General features: G+C 42.8%; 2 protein-coding genes across 24 annotated transcripts in view; both read left to right on the forward strand.

The window, feature by feature from the left end:
• The first annotated feature begins 165 nt into the window (after positions 1 to 165).
• On the forward strand, positions 166 to 14708 carry LOC109859324 (glutamine--fructose-6-phosphate aminotransferase [isomerizing] 2-like). 6 transcript variants are annotated; one of them, XM_020437451.1, is made up of 15 exons: positions 166 to 748; positions 6988 to 7095; positions 7539 to 7628; positions 7788 to 7931; positions 8021 to 8187; positions 8324 to 8465; positions 9359 to 9385; positions 10673 to 10693; positions 11863 to 12020; positions 12109 to 12348; positions 12431 to 12629; positions 12827 to 13071; positions 13149 to 13304; positions 13395 to 13523; positions 13632 to 14708. In XM_020437451.1, exons 1-15 carry the CDS (start codon positions 742 to 744, stop codon positions 13875 to 13877), a joined length of 2079 nt encoding a protein of 692 aa, XP_020293040.1. In that variant the 5' UTR covers positions 166 to 741; the 3' UTR covers positions 13878 to 14708. The 6 variants fall into 6 exon arrangements, with proteins under 6 accessions (XP_020293040.1, XP_020293042.1, XP_020293043.1 ...); XM_020437452.1 differs by lacking the exon at positions 166 to 748 and adding an exon at positions 5003 to 5110; XM_020437453.1 differs by lacking the exon at positions 10673 to 10693 and having other exon boundaries at positions 168 to 748.
• A 2084-nt stretch (positions 14709 to 16792) lies between these two features.
• The window catches only part of LOC109859326 (calcium/calmodulin-dependent protein kinase type II alpha chain), a 109367-nt gene continuing 107580 nt past the window's right edge, over positions 16793 to 18579 (forward strand). For 6 of the 18 annotated variants that reach the window (XM_020437466.1, XM_020437468.1, XM_020437469.1 and 3 more), the window contains exon 1: positions 16795 to 17031. In XM_020437466.1, the coding sequence (XP_020293055.1) occupies positions 16967 to 17031 (65 nt within the window). In that variant the 5' untranslated portion in view covers positions 16795 to 16966. Of the gene's footprint in view, positions 17032 to 18579 lie in introns of all 18 variants that reach the window. The other 12 variants (XM_020437472.1, XM_020437473.1, XM_020437477.1 and 9 more) reach the window with 4 other exon arrangements.

Consider the following 18579-nt stretch of genomic DNA (forward strand, 5'->3'; position numbering starts at 1 on the left):
GCAACAGATCAGGGGAGCCAACCTTCTTTTTTTTCACTATTTTCACTTCTTTCATTAGTTTCATTAGTTTCATTAGTTCCAATTCCTGTATTTCCTGCATTTCCTGCATTAGTTCGTTCCATCTTGCTTAACTGAACACAGCCCTGGCCGCTCTGTTTTCTCTCGGATATCAACAAACTTCGATCGCGAATGTCTCTCGACCTCTCGCCACGACTATCGATTGTCTCGTTACTTTTTCGCACATCTCGTTACGGGAAGACTATTATCGACTACTCGAGTGACGCGACATCCGAAGTTAATACTGCATGTGATATATGCGACTGCGACTGTCGTATTCGCGATGGTGCATCGCGTTTCGCCGTGACGAAGCAGTGAATCGATCGACGAGTTACTGAACGTTGTTTTACCGGCTGGACCGGTGAAAACGTCGACTCGCGACTACGATCACACGTATACAACGTACATGTATGTAAATTCGGTTGCGCGCGCGCAACGTGGAATACACATATATGGTGACGACTACATGCACGCGCGAACACACGTGCAAGCCGTTACACACGTCATAAGAGCCGCGTACACGCTGTCGCTCGGATCAGACCAGCTCGGACCGTGTTTCGGAACGTCGAGCGCGCACCTCTCGCGCATATTCGACAGTTCGAGCGTGTGACATATTCCATCTCATCGGTTTTTTTCGTGTGTATTCTCGCCTCGTTCCATTCTCGTAACGACGTCGACGACAACATGTGCGGTAAGTAACGTCAAATTGTACTTTGCGCACAGGCCGCGCCGCTTTCTCTCCGGGCCCGGCTTTGACACCGCCGCACGGTCGATGACGAGCCACGTTCTTCGCGAACTTCTGTCAGATCGGCGCGCGCGGTGCTGTTATCACGTCCGAATGTCATGTATGTGTTATGCGCGCGTGTGTGTACACACGCACGCGTGTACACACAAACGTGCGGTGAAATCGAACGCGAGATCGCGCGGTATCCGAGATGATGTTCTAAACCGATAAATGCGATGTTTCTTTTCTGCGGAGCGATGAGAGAAAATGATATGTTCGTGTCCACGAGCGCGTACGATAACATTCGGTACCGGAAGTAAACGGCGAACTAGAAAGCGAGTTGTCGGCAAGTAAATAGTCGGCGATATTCTAATTTTAGACAAATAACACAGATAACTAATTAGTGGAATTAGCAAATCGTATGTACGTACGCGAAATGGCGTGCCGCGTTATCGTATCCGTTCAAAGTGGAATCTCAAGGTGCGATAATAATCGAGCGAATCTCTTAAGTATTCCGTTATCAAACGAGCATTTATATCTTGCGAGAATTGTCATCGTAACAGTTTATTGATAGCATTGCTTCCTTAATTAAACGGCTGATCAATTAAGTTGTAAAAATTAATAACGTAACGCGAAACTCGTGTTTGTTGCGAGAGATTTCGCCTCGCTACGGTTTTCACGGCGAGTGTTCGCGCCCGCTCGCGATAAGTCGATACTTTCTTTCGAGATTTCGGCGTGTTTCGGATGGTGCAATATCTGCGGCGCCTTCTCCGGTCAGAGTCATTACGAAATTACGGGTTTGCGTAATTTTCCTTCCCGGCAGCTTGACGTGTTTTCGCGTCGTTGAAACACACGGCGAAAAAAAAAGCAGTCTCTTTCTTGTAATTCAATTTTCTTACAATCTGTAATTTCTTGGCCGTATTTATTGACACGGGACGAGATTCCGTTGAAAATACAGCGGGAAAAAAGCGATCGTTAAAGAAAACAAAATAAAACACTGATGATAATAAATAAAACAAAATTGACTAAAAACCACACGCTAAGTGCACCGTGGGAATTTGAACATTCCACACTATCTTTCATGTTAAAATGAAAGCACGTGAACCTTCAATTAATTTATCCGCTGCCTGATAGGTTTTAACTCACTCTGAGAATATTTTAGTTGAAAAAATATAGTCTGAAAATTTTACAATAAAAAAATTAATAAAATTCGGTATTTTACTCAACATTCGAGATTATGTAAAATACGAGAAAAATATCTACTATATATGCGTCTTTGAGAGTTAAAACCTAAGGAAGTATCGAAGTTCGAGTGAGGCTCAAAACCGACAAAAAGATCGATATTTTTGAAAGACAGAACCTGCTCATTGACTATTTTGAAAAAAAGAAAAAAAAACAATCGCAAAGGCAGTCCATTAAGATATCGAAATTTACGATAACGAATCTCCCATCAGGTTTCCGGTTTGTAATTTTTTTTTTCTTTTTATAATCTTATCGAGACGAAAAATAGCACAATGTCTTTTTATCGTTAGTACAATTTTTACATTTCTCTTTAAAATCATCCAAATGAGATCGATCGGTTTGCGTAACAAACTGGCGATTGATCGGAGACTTATCCGATGATTAGTTTAATTATTTTTGCACGCGACGTGTTTGCGCGAATATTGCGCGCGTGTAACGTGTTTTTCCCGCGGAATGCGCGACACACACACCGACTTCCCCGGTCGTCGACCTGTGCCCGCTATAATCGGTGTTTATCGCGCGAGAAAAAACGATAAATTGTGATTTACCTGTATTACGCGCGCGCTCAACAATGAATTATAATTTTCCTTTCCAAGATAATATTATTTGCGAAACCGTCTGTTACGAACTTTATGAACGTAACCGTCTTATTCGCTGTTGGTAGTTTTCGAAAAGAGATGAAAACGCGAAGAAATTGTCGCTTTTAAACGTAGACGATCGATAATGTATGCGCGATTTCTAAATATATGGAAATGTAAAGATCGATTAATTCGTCGCTCTTACTTGTTTTAAGCAACATTCACTGTTACGAGTCACGAATCTCTCGATGAAAACATAATCGTCCGTGTAACAATTGATTAAAAAAAATTTTTTTTAATGCTGAAAAACGATTTTTAAAGAGATGTATGAAACCACTCTTTATATAACAAAAAAACATTTTTTAGCGGCACTTACAAATATGAAGTGTTTGAAATTCAAAAAACAAACACTGTTTTTGGCAGTACGTATGATTTGAAGGCGGTATTTGCAATTATAAAATGTTTAAAGTGTGTGAAAATCAAAAAAACATTTTTGACAGTACTTGTTTTTCGTATCCGAGTCGATCCTTCGAAAGTTTATTTGAATTCACAAAGAAAGACTGTTCTTTTTGTGGCGATAGGTTTGCAATATCACCACTGGATATTGCAATCGAATGTTGTATTTTCTCGTGTATACGAGATACTATTATTGCAACATACAATACACGTAGATCGCTGATGAAAAGTAGCTTTTGGTCGGCAACGGTCGAGTGAAAGTCTCGATCGTTTTCGTGCGCAAATCCGAGGCGAGAGGGTGCAGCAACCCAAGTGCGCGAGAACGGTTACATATGACATTTAGATGCGACAAATATCCTTCGATTCCTTTCTCTTCGATTGTCTCTCTCTCTTTCTCTCTCTCTCTCTTTTTAAAATGGTTGCTATCCTTCTCTTTATTTATTTCTTGTGTTATGTCCTTTTTGCCTCTTTCGCTCATTCTTTTATTTTTTTTTATCTTAATTAATGTATGTTAATTTTGTTTTAGTTTTATTTTTATTTTTTCTATTTGTTTTGTATCTCTACTTTATTTTATTTTTATTTGTTTGTTTTGTTTACTTGCTTATTATTTTTGGCTTATTTTATTTTTTATATTTTTTTCTTTTTGTATTTTTTTTTTTTTTTTTGTTATTTTGCGCTTGAGGGGAAGCTTCCCGAAGCGCTACATTGAAAAAACAGTTTTGTTGAGATTACCATATTTTGGTAATCTCAACCAAAATTTGGTTTCCAGAACACTTTATTTGGTTTGATTTACCAAATTTTGGTTATCTCAACAAAACTGTTTTTTTTAGTGTATATAAATAAAGCTTCAATCACAATCAATCAATCTTTCTCTCTTTCTGGCGCCTCTGTTCACCTCGCGAGATTCTACCACCTCGTGTGAATTCGATCAGGAAATATATCTCCCGTATACTTGAATAACGTCGCGCGATTTTGCCGAATATTTTTGACACAAATGCTTCGAACACTGTTCGAATAACTTCAAGCAATTAAACGAAACGAAGACAAAGACAGGCATTCGGGAAAGAAGAAAAGGAAGCGAAGCAGCGACGTGAGTTGATTCCTCAAACTGATTTCGCCGTGTTTATTTCGATCATCGCACGAGATTCGCGCAAAGACTATCGTGGTCAGTGGGTCGGAAGGTCAAGTTTGTCGCGCCAGATGATTACTGTCGCGATTACCCATCGCGACTGTCCGGTCGTTCAACCACACACGTCGATTGCATTTCGATTACCTACGCGACACAGTAAATCCACTCGGTCTTTATCGTGTTTCTCTCACGACAGGATAGAAACGAGAACGACTCGGACGATTAATTTGAAAAACAACACACGTAAAATATGTACAATAGCGCGATGTAAAAATTTTCAGTTCACCCGCTTTTACAGGAGAATACAAATATATATACATTTGTGTGCATTGAGGAAACGCGCCTTTTTCTGTTCTCTTTTCCAACGATAACGATCTTGAAAAATACACTTATTGAGAGAAAAATAAGACCGCGAGATACGAAGATGGGGGTTTTCTTCGAGGGGGATTACCACAGAGGAGCGAGGAAAAAGTGCGCATTATCCGGATAAGCAAAAGCGATTGGAAATCGATATAATTAATCCGACGATAAGGCGATAAAACCTCGCGTTTTTTAGGTTTCGGGACAATCGCGCGCACATCCGGCACTTCGATCGGCAAAAATTGTTTTTTATCGCGACGCGAAGCCGCTTATCAGCCCCGTGACATCGAACGGCTCTTCACACACCTCGGACTTCCGCGAATATGTCGACGGAAATTGTTTCGCTCTTTTGAAACGAAATCTCGCGCGAGATTCTTTTCGATACTCGATTGCGTATCGATTGTCGCGAAAAAAAAATCTCATTATCGTGCCGATTTCTTTGAGATTCGATTTGCCGATCGTCTAGTCGATCTCAGAGAATCGAATTGTGTGCTATATTCCGCGACGCACAGTCCCTTGTGGTTGTTTCACGTGAGAATCCTGCTCGAAGGGCAGGCATGGGCGGTACGTTTCTAACTCGATCGGAGATAAATTCGTCGCGATTTCGCGATCTCGCGGACATACGTTCTCAGTTCTCAATCGACGAAAACGATATTCGTCGCCAAACTTCCACGCGGAAATGTACAGGAAAACAACAGCTAATAAGTCGCGCGCATGGTGTAAACGACACGTTACTTTTCTGTCGTTATCTTCGATCTCTTTTACGTCAGTTCGAGGATAGAGAACAGCTGCGTCAATGTTTGCTCGCGCGCACAACTCTTGTAACGTGTGAGAACTATTCGCGTATTTCATTGTTAAGGATGCAAACATTTTGTGCGAAACTGACAGATCTATTTGCGAGCGATCTGTTTACACTCGCGACGACGTCAATTACAGTCTCTGAACGGATAAGCGCGTGCTGAGATGTCACACTCTCGCGAGATCTCGTTTAGACGTGCGCATGTGTGTGTGTGAAGCGAATTGATTTATTAAAAAAAAAAAAAAGAACAACTCTAAGAAACATTCGGAGTGAAATCAGTCGGGTAAAAGTGGGACAATCGGCCGCGTTCACAAATTGAACATCACATCTTCTTCCGTGAAACACGCGCAGAACTGATATCGCGTTTCGTTCGCGCTGATCCCACTTGGGATCGTTCCGTTAGAAACGGGAGAAGCTTTGCGTTCGCGATTATCGATTTTGCGTTGCGAAATCGATATGTAAAATTCCAATCGAGAGTTTCGTGTCGAGATTTCGATAACAATATTTTGTTGCGTAAATATCGGCATTCACATTAGCGTAAAGTAATAATTACGCGTTTATTTGTTTGACCGCTTCGTTTGCGCGCATCGATATGTAATTTCACTCGATCGATCTCACGTTAACGAGACGTTCTCACACGGTGACAATAAAGCGGTCGACGGAGCGCTATCGAGTTGTGCGACAACAGCGAGGAACGCCTACGTTTAGATCGTCGCGAGCAATCCGGACGCGGACGGACGATGAAAAGCTCCGGGTTGAAAGTCGAGACGACAAACTATTAGGCTCTCGAGGGATAAACAGGATTTCTATTTTCATTCGGAATTCGAGAATGGCGCGCGCACAAAAACCCAAGAACAACGATAACATTGATAACTTCGGCCTCTCACATACACACGTGAAATTTTCCTTTCACCGGCGCGCGCGTGTCTCGAATTACCTGTTCTTTCTCGCTGTTAGGTCAACCGGGTTCTCCATCTTTCCCTTTCTTGTTCCTCGCGAGTATCGGCTCTTTGCATTTTTTTTTTTTTTTTTTGCGACGTCCGACATCGATGTATCATCTCGGTTTTTTGTGCGATTCTCGAATTGACGGGGAATCTTTCATATTCAGACTATTAATAATAGTTTTACTTTTTTTTTGTTACGTAGAAAGCTCGGGAGTTTCTCTTTCTTTTCTTCGCCGTGAAGAGAAAGAAATCGGAACTGTGATTTTGTTTCATATTTTTGTTACACGAGTTTAAAAAAATCGCGAGTCTGCTGCGAGTAAAAATTATGGAGACAGAGAGAGAGAGATAAAAAAAACGGAGGGAAAGGTTCCGCGCGCTGCGCGATCTCTCTCTCTCTCTCTCTCTCTCTTTCTCTCATTCTGGCGTCTCACGATCTTTTTGCGCTCCCGGATAAATTGGATTCCTCACCTTTCCGCGTTCTCCCGAGTGAATGCGCGCGACCTTCGAAAACCAGCGCGCCGGATGAAATTGAGAAGACGTTGGCGCGATGATCTTTTCTTCTCGCTCTTTCTTTCAAATTTCGCTTTCAAAATTATTCTAAAACGGGATGTTACATCGTCGCGCGATATTGAAAACTGCGATATTTGTTGTTCGACGCGATAAAACGAGCGATAATAAACGTGACTTTTGAACCCCAGGAATTTTCGCTTATCTGAACTACTTGACTCCGAAGAGCAGAAAGGAGATCCTGGAGCTTCTGGTCGTCGGCCTGAAAAGATTGGAATATCGCGGATATGATTCCGCAGGTAAGTCGATCTTTGCAATCTCAAGAGAAATCTACGTGTTCTCGAAAAGTCTGTTCTTTTTTCATACATGTACGCGTCTCGCGTCAAAAGACACAAGAGAAAAATAACTTTCAACCGTGTTCTATGAGAAAAGCGCGCAACGGTACAACATTCTTGCCGCGTTTTTACTCTCTTCAGAATTCACAAGTGGATGCTTGTCTCGTCGTCCTTGAACATTCGCGCTGCAGCAACAACACCGGTATATTTCACCGTCGAAATTAGATTCCAATTGTATCCGGTCACCGTTTCTCTTCTTATTCGTCTTTCGATTTGCGAGATTCCCGGAGAACGAAATAAGAGAACGAGGGAGAAAAAAAATGCTCTCTCGTGCATTTGCAAAACGAAAGAGACGCGACACAAATATTGGTCATAGGAATTCCTTCACACCGATGTCCTTTTTGCAGGCGTCGCCCTTGACAGCGCGGACGGCAAGGACATCGCGATTATTAAGAAGCAGGGAAAGGTCAAGGCTCTCGAAGAAGAGATATTTTGCCGTAAGTGTAGGAGAGAGCGCACCCCCTCCCACCTTCCCCGTGTGTGTTTTCACGTCGTCGTGCTGCTGCTGCTGCGAAAAAAAAAAAAAAGAAACAAAAGCGCACGTCGAATCTCTCCCCGTTCCGACGTGACGTAAAATCCGCAATGCTCGTTTGCAGGTACCAATCTCGATTTCGAATCGGAGACCCGGTGCCACGTCGGCATCGCACACACGCGATGGGCGACCCACGGTGTGCCGTCGGAGATCAACGCCCATCCCCAGCGTTCCGATTGGGAGCACGCTTTTGTCGTCGTTCACAATGGTAATCGATCCCACGTGATTATAACCCACGCGCTCATCCACTCCGCTGTGACACGTTTCTCAATTTCTCGTATATCGTTTCGAACGCAGGTATCGTGACGAATTACAAGGAAGTCAAGACGCTGCTGCAGCAGAGAGGATACATGTTCGAGAGCGACACCGATACCGAGATCATCGCCAAGCTGATTCATCACCTCTGGGTGCAACATCCCGCGTACTCGTTCCGCGAACTCGTCGAGCAGGTCGTTCAGCAATTGGTGAGAATTGCGGAGCAAAACGTTAAAACAATTTTTATTAAAAAAAAAAAAAAAACATTCTTTTGTTGTAAAACACAAAAGCCGTTTTTTCTTGCGAGAGGTGGAAGAAGTAAGAAGAATTTCTCCGGCGTTTTAGGAAGGAGCCTTTGCTCTCTGCTTCAAGAGCAAGTACTTCCCGGGCGAGTGCGTGGCCACGAGGCGGGGCTCGCCGCTTCTGGTCGGCATCAAGACGAAGACGAGGCTGGCCACCGATCATGTGCCCATCTTGTACGGGAAAGGTAAGAAAAAACGATCGATTACGTTCGAGGCACGTGGATGCAGGCAAACGGTCACGAGAGACACTCGGGGATTATTCCCCGGATCAGGCGACGATTATCGACATATTGTAACTTTGAGAGATACTCAACGTGTCGTTTGTTACATCAAGAAAAAAAAACGTTCAATCAATCGGCGGAGACGCGCGAAAAGATGCTTCAACATTTCTCTCTTATCTAACAATTCTACTCCTGTTTCTCTTTCTCTTTCTGATCATGTGTGTTTCACACAATTCCGAAGAAGAGTGACTAACATGACAACCGACAATTAACCGAGCATGCGCTTCTCCTATTAATCCAAACTAGAAATCATCAACCACGAAAACGAATTGGCGTTCTCTTGTCATCAAACAACATTCGGCTTTATTGTTTGACGTTGCGACTCGGTAAATGCCGGGTAATCTATCGTTGTGTTATTCCTCTCTCTAGCGCGCACAGTGCAATCGCACTGAGATAAGACTCGTCGGAGAGACGCTCGTTCCGTTACTCGCGTCTTCCTTCAGGTAAAAGTTGTCAAGACAAGTATCTTCCTCCCGCACACAAGCTCTTAATATTATTTAATATAACAGTCAATTGTAATAATAATGATAGAATTTGAAGTAGTAATTAACATTTATTTTTGCCATAATTTTACCCCCCTTTTTTTATTTTAATCCCACGTAATTTATTGCTAGAGAGTTCCGATTGGATGCACGATTGTTAGTCCAAACTGTGTGTGTGTGTGTTTCTTTAAACTTCAAGTGGCATCGCACGTAAGCTCTCTATTCGAGCGAGTTTCAAATGTGGATTACTATACAAGTGTTTCTTTTGCATGAATACCTTGCGGTTATGTTCTACCACACTTTTCACGCCGTCAGATGACCTTCAGTGCGCAATAAACAAAGGTATATACACTACTATACTAGACTTTATCTTGACTTTCATCCTCGGCACTGGATCTCTTCTCTTTCTCCCACTGTAACGAGAGTACAAAAAACAACCACGGCATATCGTATTTGTCGCATATGTGGTGTGTAAATCAAAACGCCTCTTTCCGGTCTCAATGTGTGTGTGTGTGTGTGTATTTCGATCGATTGTCATTGAACAATTAGCGTCAGGGACAAGCGCCATTCCATATGTCGCAAGATCCAGTGATTGAGGATCGCTTTAATCGATATATATATATATTTTTTTTTTTTTTTTTTTTTTTTAACAGTCTCGCTTTTTCGTCGAAAAATCCGAGAAAATACTTTGTCTGCGTTTTTTTCTCGAGAAATCGCGTCTTTTCTTATCGTTTTCCGACGTTCGTTCTATCGCTTTAACACAATAACACACACGCTATCGCTGACTAATTGGCATACTTTTGTTTTGCGCTGAAAAAAAGAAAAAAAAGAATGAATCAACCGAACGACGCATGTACTTATACTTACGAGACGGGACTTTTTGCGATTTTTCTCCAAATTGACGACACGCATCGCAGATGTATGTATATCTTTTTTTGTTTGTTTTTTTTCTTTCAAGTGACTTTCCAGGAAATCGAACACTTCAATAGGGCAACGCAAACTTCGTCAAAAGTGAGAGATAGAGAATGTAATTGAATTTATTACAAACGATTGTGAAGTATCCCGCGCGCGGGATTACAAGATTGCTCGCTCGTGATAAATCGTAATCTAATCGTTTCTATGTGTGATATTAAATCCGCGGGATCAGCAGATATACAACTTCAAAAATGTGTGGTCTTGAAAAAATGAGAGAAGAAAAATAATAATAATTGAACATACTTCACATCGCTGCAATTTGTTTTGTCAATAACAGCTTAAGCATCTCGGCGAAGTTTGCAAAAAGATTAGCACAACATTTTACGAAGCGAGAGAATAATCGTTGCAGGAAGAAGGTAAAGAAAATTATGAAACTTTAAAAGAATGAGAAAAATATCTCTTTTTGCACTTGTATCATTTTGTTTTTGTTTTAAATTATTAGTTATGTTTGTCGCGCGCTTGTGTTTCGCTCGCAAGCTCGTGCCGCAAGCAACTGAGTCTCTGTCGCATTTAAAGTTTTATGTTTTAGCACTGTTTGTTGCGCTGTTTTTTTTTTTTTTTTTTTTTTTTTTTTTTTGCCATTATTTGTGCGCTAATCATTTTTGTTTTCTTTTTCGTTTTTCTCCCCATCCCCCCGCGTCCCAATCTGTGCAGAAGGTGAAGCACCGTCTCAAGGTAATACGTTACACTTTACATTTTACGCTTTTGCTCGCTTCCGTTCGACGCTTTCAATCGATTATGTATCGGCTTTTGCATGATTTTCCGCGGATAAACGCGGATCGCTTGTATACGAGCTCTCGAATCGGCACCGATTTCGACACCGGGATAAGTGAGTGCCGCTTTCCGCTTACAACAAGGTACATTCGGTGCAATCTGATTCGTTCAGGGGGAATACGTGTACTGTTTTTTTTTTCACAATCGCCGTTCGCGATCTGTTTCATTACGTGTCACATTAACAAACGTCGCTCTAATGGCGAATAACTGTAATAACCGCCGTTATCTTTATCGATTACGTCCGGCAGGTATTTATTACCTTACCTTTTTTGTCGCGCCATCGTATTCCTTTTGCAGCGAGCCTGCGTATTAACATATACGGCTATTGTTAAATATTCCAAGGCTGCGAGGTGTGTAAACACGTGAGAGTTTTGCCATTATCGCCATTTATCACATGTACTTTATTATTACAATGTACGTGTTATGTATCTCTCGCGTCAAAACAAACCTGGTGCGGGGCTTAGAGGACGGAAAAAAAGCGCATTGTGAGGCACGATGTATACAACGTAATTTACAATATTTTATTATTATTGTAACACGAGAGATTAAGACCAAGCGATTAATGTAATTCTGATATCTCCCTTCTTGGTCGTTAGGCTGAAGTATCAATAAATAAAGTAAAATGTAATTCTGATATCATGGATGTAATATTCTTTACGTCAAAAGTTTTTTTCTCTTTTGTTACTAACAATATTGTTAAGATAAAAATGCGATAATACGAAAAATAACACACATATGTATATATATGAAATATTATGTGATAGACTCTATTAGTGTTGTTAACAGTGTACAGATAACGTTTTATCGGGACTCTGTGCGCGCGTTTGATGTCTCTTCCTCAGTCTGGAAAAGTTTTTCATCAAACGTGTCACATCGAGAATCTCCGCAGCAAATTTGTTTTTATTATTCTGTTCTCACATCTTCTCTCTAGGATTTTTTTTTTATGTCGGAAGAAAATTCCAATATATAAAGCAGAGCTTTCAAGTATCTCGCTTTGTGAAGTAAAAATTAAAAGACAAAAAAAAAGAATACAACACACAGGTGTGTCTCAACTCATTGTTTCTGCGCAGATCATCGTCCGCACGGTAGAAACCCGGAACTTCCGGTGATACCGCGCAGCGAGAGCACGTCCGAGTTTCAACCCCTCGAGGACAAAGAGGTCGAGTATTTCTTCGCTTCCGACGCAAGCGCGATAATCGAGCACACGAATCGCGTGATATTTTTGGAGGTGCGAATTGTGACGTCACGTTAAGTCGAAATTTTTAAATAAAAGTTCCGCGGAGAAACAACATTACTTGCGCGTTATCTCTTCTCAGGATGACGACGTCGCGGCCGTTAAAGAGGGCGCGCTGAGCATCCATCGTCTCCGTCGCTGCATGGACGATCCGCACGCTCGTGAGATCACGACCCTGAAAATGGAGATTCAGCAAATCATGAAGGGTAACTACGACTATTTCATGCAGAAGGAGATCTTCGAGCAGCCGGAGTCGGTGGTGAACACGATGAGGGGACGTTTGAACTTCCAAGACAATTCCGTTACGCTGGGCGGAATCAAAGTAACTTACTTTTTAGCGAGCAATTGTTTTCGCTCACGCGGACAATTAGACGAGAAGAAGACTGCACGAGTATTTTTTTCAGGATTACATTCCCGAGATCAAAAGATGCAGACGACTGATGTTAATCGGCTGTGGCACGAGTTATCACTCCGCTATAGCTACTCGACAGCTTCTCGAAGAGCTGACGGAGTTGCCGGTGATGGTCGAGCTTGCGTCCGACTTTTTGGACCGTAACACGCCGGTCTTCAGGGACGACGTCTGCTTCTTTATTTCTCAGTCGGGTGAGATTAATAGAAACACGTTTGCAGAACTGTATAATCAGAAAGAAACTTCTCCTTCTAGGCGTCATTTTTACACGGGACGATTCAATATATACCAAAAATAAAGAAAATTAAGGAAATATGTTTTGAGTTAAAAATAATATTAGGATTTAATAATGCTTAAAAATTGGAACTTTTCAACTTTGTTGTAATACCAGGCGAAACAGCTGACACGCTAATGGCACTGCGCTATTGCAAGAGCCGCGGAGCTCTTATCGTGGGCATAACCAACACCGTCGGCAGTAGCATTTGCCGTGAGTCCCACTGCGGCGTGCACATCAACGCCGGTCCCGAGATCGGTGTGGCGAGTACCAAAGCTTACACCTCGCAATTCATTTCTCTAGTGATGTTTGCGCTGGTAATGAGCGAGGACAGAATCTCCCTTCGCGCGAGACGTTTGCAGGTGCGTTCGGTTCCGGAATTGAAGCTCTTCTCTAACGAGAAGGTTTTATCTAATCGAGCTCGTCGCTTGCTTTTCAGATCATCGAAGGCCTGAAAAATCTCGACAATCTCATTCGCGAAGTGCTGAAGCTCGATGACAAAGTTAAGGAACTGGCCAAGTCTCTGTTTCAACATAAATCCCTATTGATTATGGGTCGCGGTTATAATTTCGCTACATGTATGGAAGGCGCACTAGTGAGTCAACAACAAAAAAACAAAAGAAAAAAAACGCGTTACTTTGTTATTTACATTGTTACTACAAGTAGATTTTTTCGAATTTTGCAGAAAGTGAAAGAATTGACTTATATGCACAGCGAAGGAATTATGGCCGGTGAATTGAAACACGGCCCGTTGGCTCTCGTTGACGATTCCATGCCGGTTATTATGATCGTGATGCGAGATCCGGTTTATGTGGTGGGTTTGCTTTTTATTTCACGACAACAAAAAACAAGGGACATTCGTATAAAAGAGAAACGTTAGAATGTGACTTTTGTTGTCACGTTTGAATGATTTATTTTGCAGAAATGTATGAACGCGCTGCAGCAAGTCACCGCGCGAGACGGCAAGCCGATCGTTATCTGCGAGGAAGGGGACGAGGAAACAAAATCCTTCGCCGACCGGGCTCTCGAGATACCGAAAACTGTCGACTGCTTGCAGGGAATTCTCACCGTCATTCCTATGCAACTGTTGTCCTTCCACATCGCGGTTTTGCGCGGTTGCAACGTCGACTGTCCGAGAAATTTGGCGAAGTCCGTTACGGTCGAGTAAAGAATTGATTGAGAACTTTTCCACGAGATCGTTAAAGCGGTCGTCGCAAAACAAAAAAACAAATATTTCTTAGAGTCCGTACAGGAACGAGAAAATTAGGTAAGAAGAGAAACATTTATAAGAAAATGCAAGTATCACGTCGCGTAAATAAAACACGTTGTTTCAGTCAGTCAGAGATTTCTCGCTTGAAATCTTATTTGTGAAACTCATTGCCTATTGATTTGATTCTGACGACGCCTAACAATCGACTTTATTATCGACTTTATTACACACAAATGAGATTGTAATAGAACATTTTTTTTTATTACTGCCGTCAAGTTTTTAAAATTGACAGATCGAGATCATTTACCTTGTATATTAATTTGTTACATAATTTGTTAGTGAAAAAACGAACAATTATGAAAAATAATTAATATATATAAATTAAAAATATTTAATAAATAAACGTTCCTTTTTCTCTCTTTCGGGAATGACATATTTCCCGGGACACGATTCCGTTGCATTTAATACTTAGTTTTACGTGATGGTACTGACTCGCTCTGTGGTTAAAAACCACACGATTTATATTTTAAACATAATCACAGATATATATATATATATCTATCAGTACATGCTTTTTTTCTGGTTTGTCGGGGTGTACGATATGTGTGATATTTCTTCGTGTCAAGACTGCGATAGAAATTCTCGTATGTATCCGCGATAACGATCGCACACGCGCGAATATAATATACATTGTACGTTCGTTCGTACATACAAGTACAGACGGCGTCATTAATTCGAAGAATAGGCGCGGGGATCACATAAAAAGTCCAGTTGATCCAAATATTCATTAGTCCCAAAATCGGGTGTCCAGTTGTGGACACCCGATTGCTACTAGTTAGTTAGTACGGCGCCCGTTGGCGCTACGAGCAACCGCCCCGCTTGCCCTCCGATCCTCGCGCCTATTCTTCGAATTAATGACGCCGTCTGTACATATACATATAGTATGGTGAATATATCACGAGAGTAATTGAAACGAGACACTTTTGTACGAGATTTGTTTTTTTTTTTTCAAACTTTGTACGTGGAATTCTATACATTTGTCACCAACAACAAGGTACGATACAAAGACTGTTTGTCTTTGTTATGTCAATACAACTGTTGTACCGTGCGCAAACATATGCACTAGTGATTTGTTAGAACGTATTTGCTCTTTTGATAAATTTATCACATATATAAACGTTGTTTTGTAAAAGTAATTAAAATATACGACATATATATATACATGATTCATGTATAATAAATATCTTCTTTGTATCATCTCTTTGAAATAGCTAATCGCAGATTTATTTATCTTATCAAGATCACATGTAAAAGAGACATTAATAAATAATTAATAAATGAATAACGAAGAACAATGTTTTCTGATGTGGAGAATTACGTTAACTTTCATAAGATACGCAAAAGAAGATAAAAATTAGAGAACAAAATTACGTTTTACAATGCCAAAAAGTTTTCATCTCCGCTCCTCCTCTTCCTTCTCCGTTCGAGAGATAATTTTTCGGAAGAAGTATCGTAGCACGAACGCAAAAATTCATCGCGCAGCGCACATTCTCGGGAAATTTCAGGATTTTCTCGAAAATGTGCAATCTCTACCCGTTTTGAACGCGAGCCAAGAATAGCGAAGATCGAAGAGACGTCGGAGACTCGCGCTTGGCTGCGCCAGTAGTAAATCTCGCGTTTATGTCCGGCGCGTGTGCGCGCGCACGTCACCCCGTGCACCAAAAGGCGCCATGTTTGCGAAATCGAGAGGAACGCGCGCGCGCACGAAAAAATGTGATATTTCTCGCAAAATCGGCGATACTCGCGCGATATTTTCCAAAATTCCTATTCCCGCGACAGATACTTGAGTAAATTCCGCGCATCGTGACATTCCGTGAAAAAACGCGCAAGTTGGCGACGAATCGTAAGAGGAAAGTTGTTCGCGCACGAACGGAAAAAATGATTAATGCAGATCACAAACTACAATAATTTGCGACAAAGATAATTTTGCAATTGTAGTGTATTTGTACAATGAAATTGTTCCTCAAGTAATATAAGTGTTATAAGAACGAATTATTAAAGATCTCATAGCTAACATTTTATCCGATTGATTAAAGATACGATATAAGAAAAATATATCGCGTGTAATATACCAGAGAGTTCTCTCTCGTAACGAAACGTATTTATAATACTTTAATACACAACATTCATTAACTTGCGTTAGTTTGCTATAAAGCGCGAATGCTGAACGCTGAATTTGGATGAATCGTAAATCTAGAATATAACGAGAAAAAACTTCATAAAAGAAACTAGATAGAAAAAACTGCGTGGAAAAAACTGCATAGAAAAGAAACATCGCAGCCGAGATACGAGCATTGGTTTTTTCTACGAAAAAAACAGAGAGACGTCGTAGCACCAACTTGAACTTAGGCTCGGCTTCTCGCGTGAGCTCGGCTCGCTTCGGTCGGCATCGCGCGAACCCTTCGATTGCCGCGTCCGATTGGCTGGGCGCCTCGTATAACCGGCGCCTCGTTCGTCCGCCGCCATCGCCGAGCCGTCTACGCCTCCCCACTCCGTCAACGCGCCGGCGCCGTCACTACGCGAGTCAGTCAACGTTTTGCCGGCGAGCGGTGTGGACGTGTTTTTCTTGTTACAAATATTCGTGCAAAGTAACAGTATATATCGTTCGGTATCGCGCGAGAGCAAAAAGAGATATCGTTTCGCGCGTCGTAGTCGTCGTCGTCGCGAATCGTTCGTCGCCGAGGTGCGGTAACGCGGACGGAGAGGCGCTTTTCTCTCTGTCCCTCCGTTCCTCCGCCGCCTGGTCCGGCCTATCCGCCCCTTCCGCCTCGTGTCGCCGTCGTCGTTCGCCGCCGCCGCCGCTGTCGCCGCCGCCGTCGTCGTCCCGGTGTTCGAGCAGCGCCGCGGCGGTTCCCCTCTATTGATCGAATTGACCTGCGAAGTTTCCCCTAGCGCGTGTGTGCAGTACAGTGGCAGCCGGCAGTGGCTCTCTCGCGCTCGCGTTTTCCGAGTCCGGTGGTGCGGTTGAATAATCGTGAGGCCTCGGTATGTCCGTGCCAACGGCTTGCACGCGGTTCAGTGACAATTATGATCTGAAGGAGGAACTCGGCAAGTGAGTACATGTTTGTTTTTATTTTTTCTGTTTTTGTTTTTTTTTTTTTTGTTTCTTTCATATACGTACAATAATCGCGCGCCGAATGACGAGAAAACGGAGCGAGCGAGAGAATAATAAAACATCGGCGTATTTTCGGCGCGTGGGCACTCGATCTCTCGCTTGCTGAATCGCGCCGATGCATTCACATCGCCGTCGTCCGACCAGTTCCTTTGCTGTCTCTACTGATGTACGCGAGAAAGAGAGAGAGAGAGAAAGAGAGAGATCCGCGTTTATACCGGCATGTCGCGAATCGGAGCAGATCTTTTTTTTCCGCGAGACAAACGTGTCGATCGGAAGAGAACGCCGCGCGCGTCTCGCGAGTCGTTACGGCGAAAAGGTCGCGGATTCTCGGAATCTCGCCGTGTCCTCGCGAATTACGTCCGTAGCAGACGACGCTGCGCGGTCGGCCATAACTGTTCCCTACGTATGCGGAGTCTCTTCTCCGCCTTTCCTTCTCCCTCCCTCTCTGACTGTCTCTCTCCGCTCCCGTCACCGTTTCTCTCTGGTGTTTCGTTCCTTCTCACCTTTTCTCCTTCCTTTCGACGCGCTTCGCGGTCTCTCTCGCTCACTTACATGTACGCACAAATATACGCGGCGTGTGTGTCTCTTATCCGCGATTTTCACTCGTACTCTCTCTCTCTTTCTCGCACGTCTCTAAGAGACACCCCGTTGCATTTCGTCGTCTATATTTAAGCGCCACGGGCCGTCTGCTCGCGGCTCAGCCTCTATATAAAGCGTATCACAGGGCGCCCTGTTACACTCGCCGTCGCCTTCTCTTCTCTCTCGCGAGACGCACGTTGGCCTCGCGCGAGAAGCAACAACAAGACATTAGCACGTCGTGCACATATACGCGCGGATCTGTTACCGAATCGATACCACGTCGCCGCTTTTTACCTTCGCTTCGTCTCTTTCGCTCCCTTTGCGCGCTCTCTCTTTCCGCCCTTGTGTCTTCCTTTCTCATCTCCTATATTTTCTTTTCACAGTATCGCGTTCTCGTCGTCACGTTTCATTCTCCTCCTCGTCTCACCCTCTGCGACATCCCCGCGCTCGTTCTTCCGTTCTCGATCGTAGCACGAGCAACGGCAGGTGGTTGCAGTCTTGCATGCTGTTATCCCTAAAAGTCACTAGATGCTCCTCGCGATTTTCCCGGCGCGGTCTCTCGCTGCGTTTTTCTCAGGGGTTGAACCGCCGAGAAAATTTACGTTATTTTTCCATCGTCCCGGCGAGATAAGCACTTTTCGTCATCTTTACCGCGAGGTAATAAACAAATTTGCATTGACTTCTCGACGATGATTCGCGTCGCGCTCGTTGTCGGCGAGACGCGACCATTGGAGACATGAAAAATATGATATTTATTATTTGTTAGGGTCAACATTTTGTTATACTTCAAATTATTTGTATTGCATTTTGTATATTTGTTTTCACGTTAAATAATTGCCCCGCGAATTCGGATTCTCGAATTCGCGGCCTAGTAGTCTTGCGAATATCTTTCCGCAGAATTTCCGA

The sequence above is a fragment of the Pseudomyrmex gracilis genome, unplaced genomic scaffold, assembly GCF_002006095.1.
Source record: "Pseudomyrmex gracilis isolate BER0280 unplaced genomic scaffold, ASM200609v1 scaffold_257, whole genome shotgun sequence".
Classification (NCBI taxonomy): domain Eukaryota; kingdom Metazoa; phylum Arthropoda; class Insecta; order Hymenoptera; family Formicidae; genus Pseudomyrmex; species Pseudomyrmex gracilis.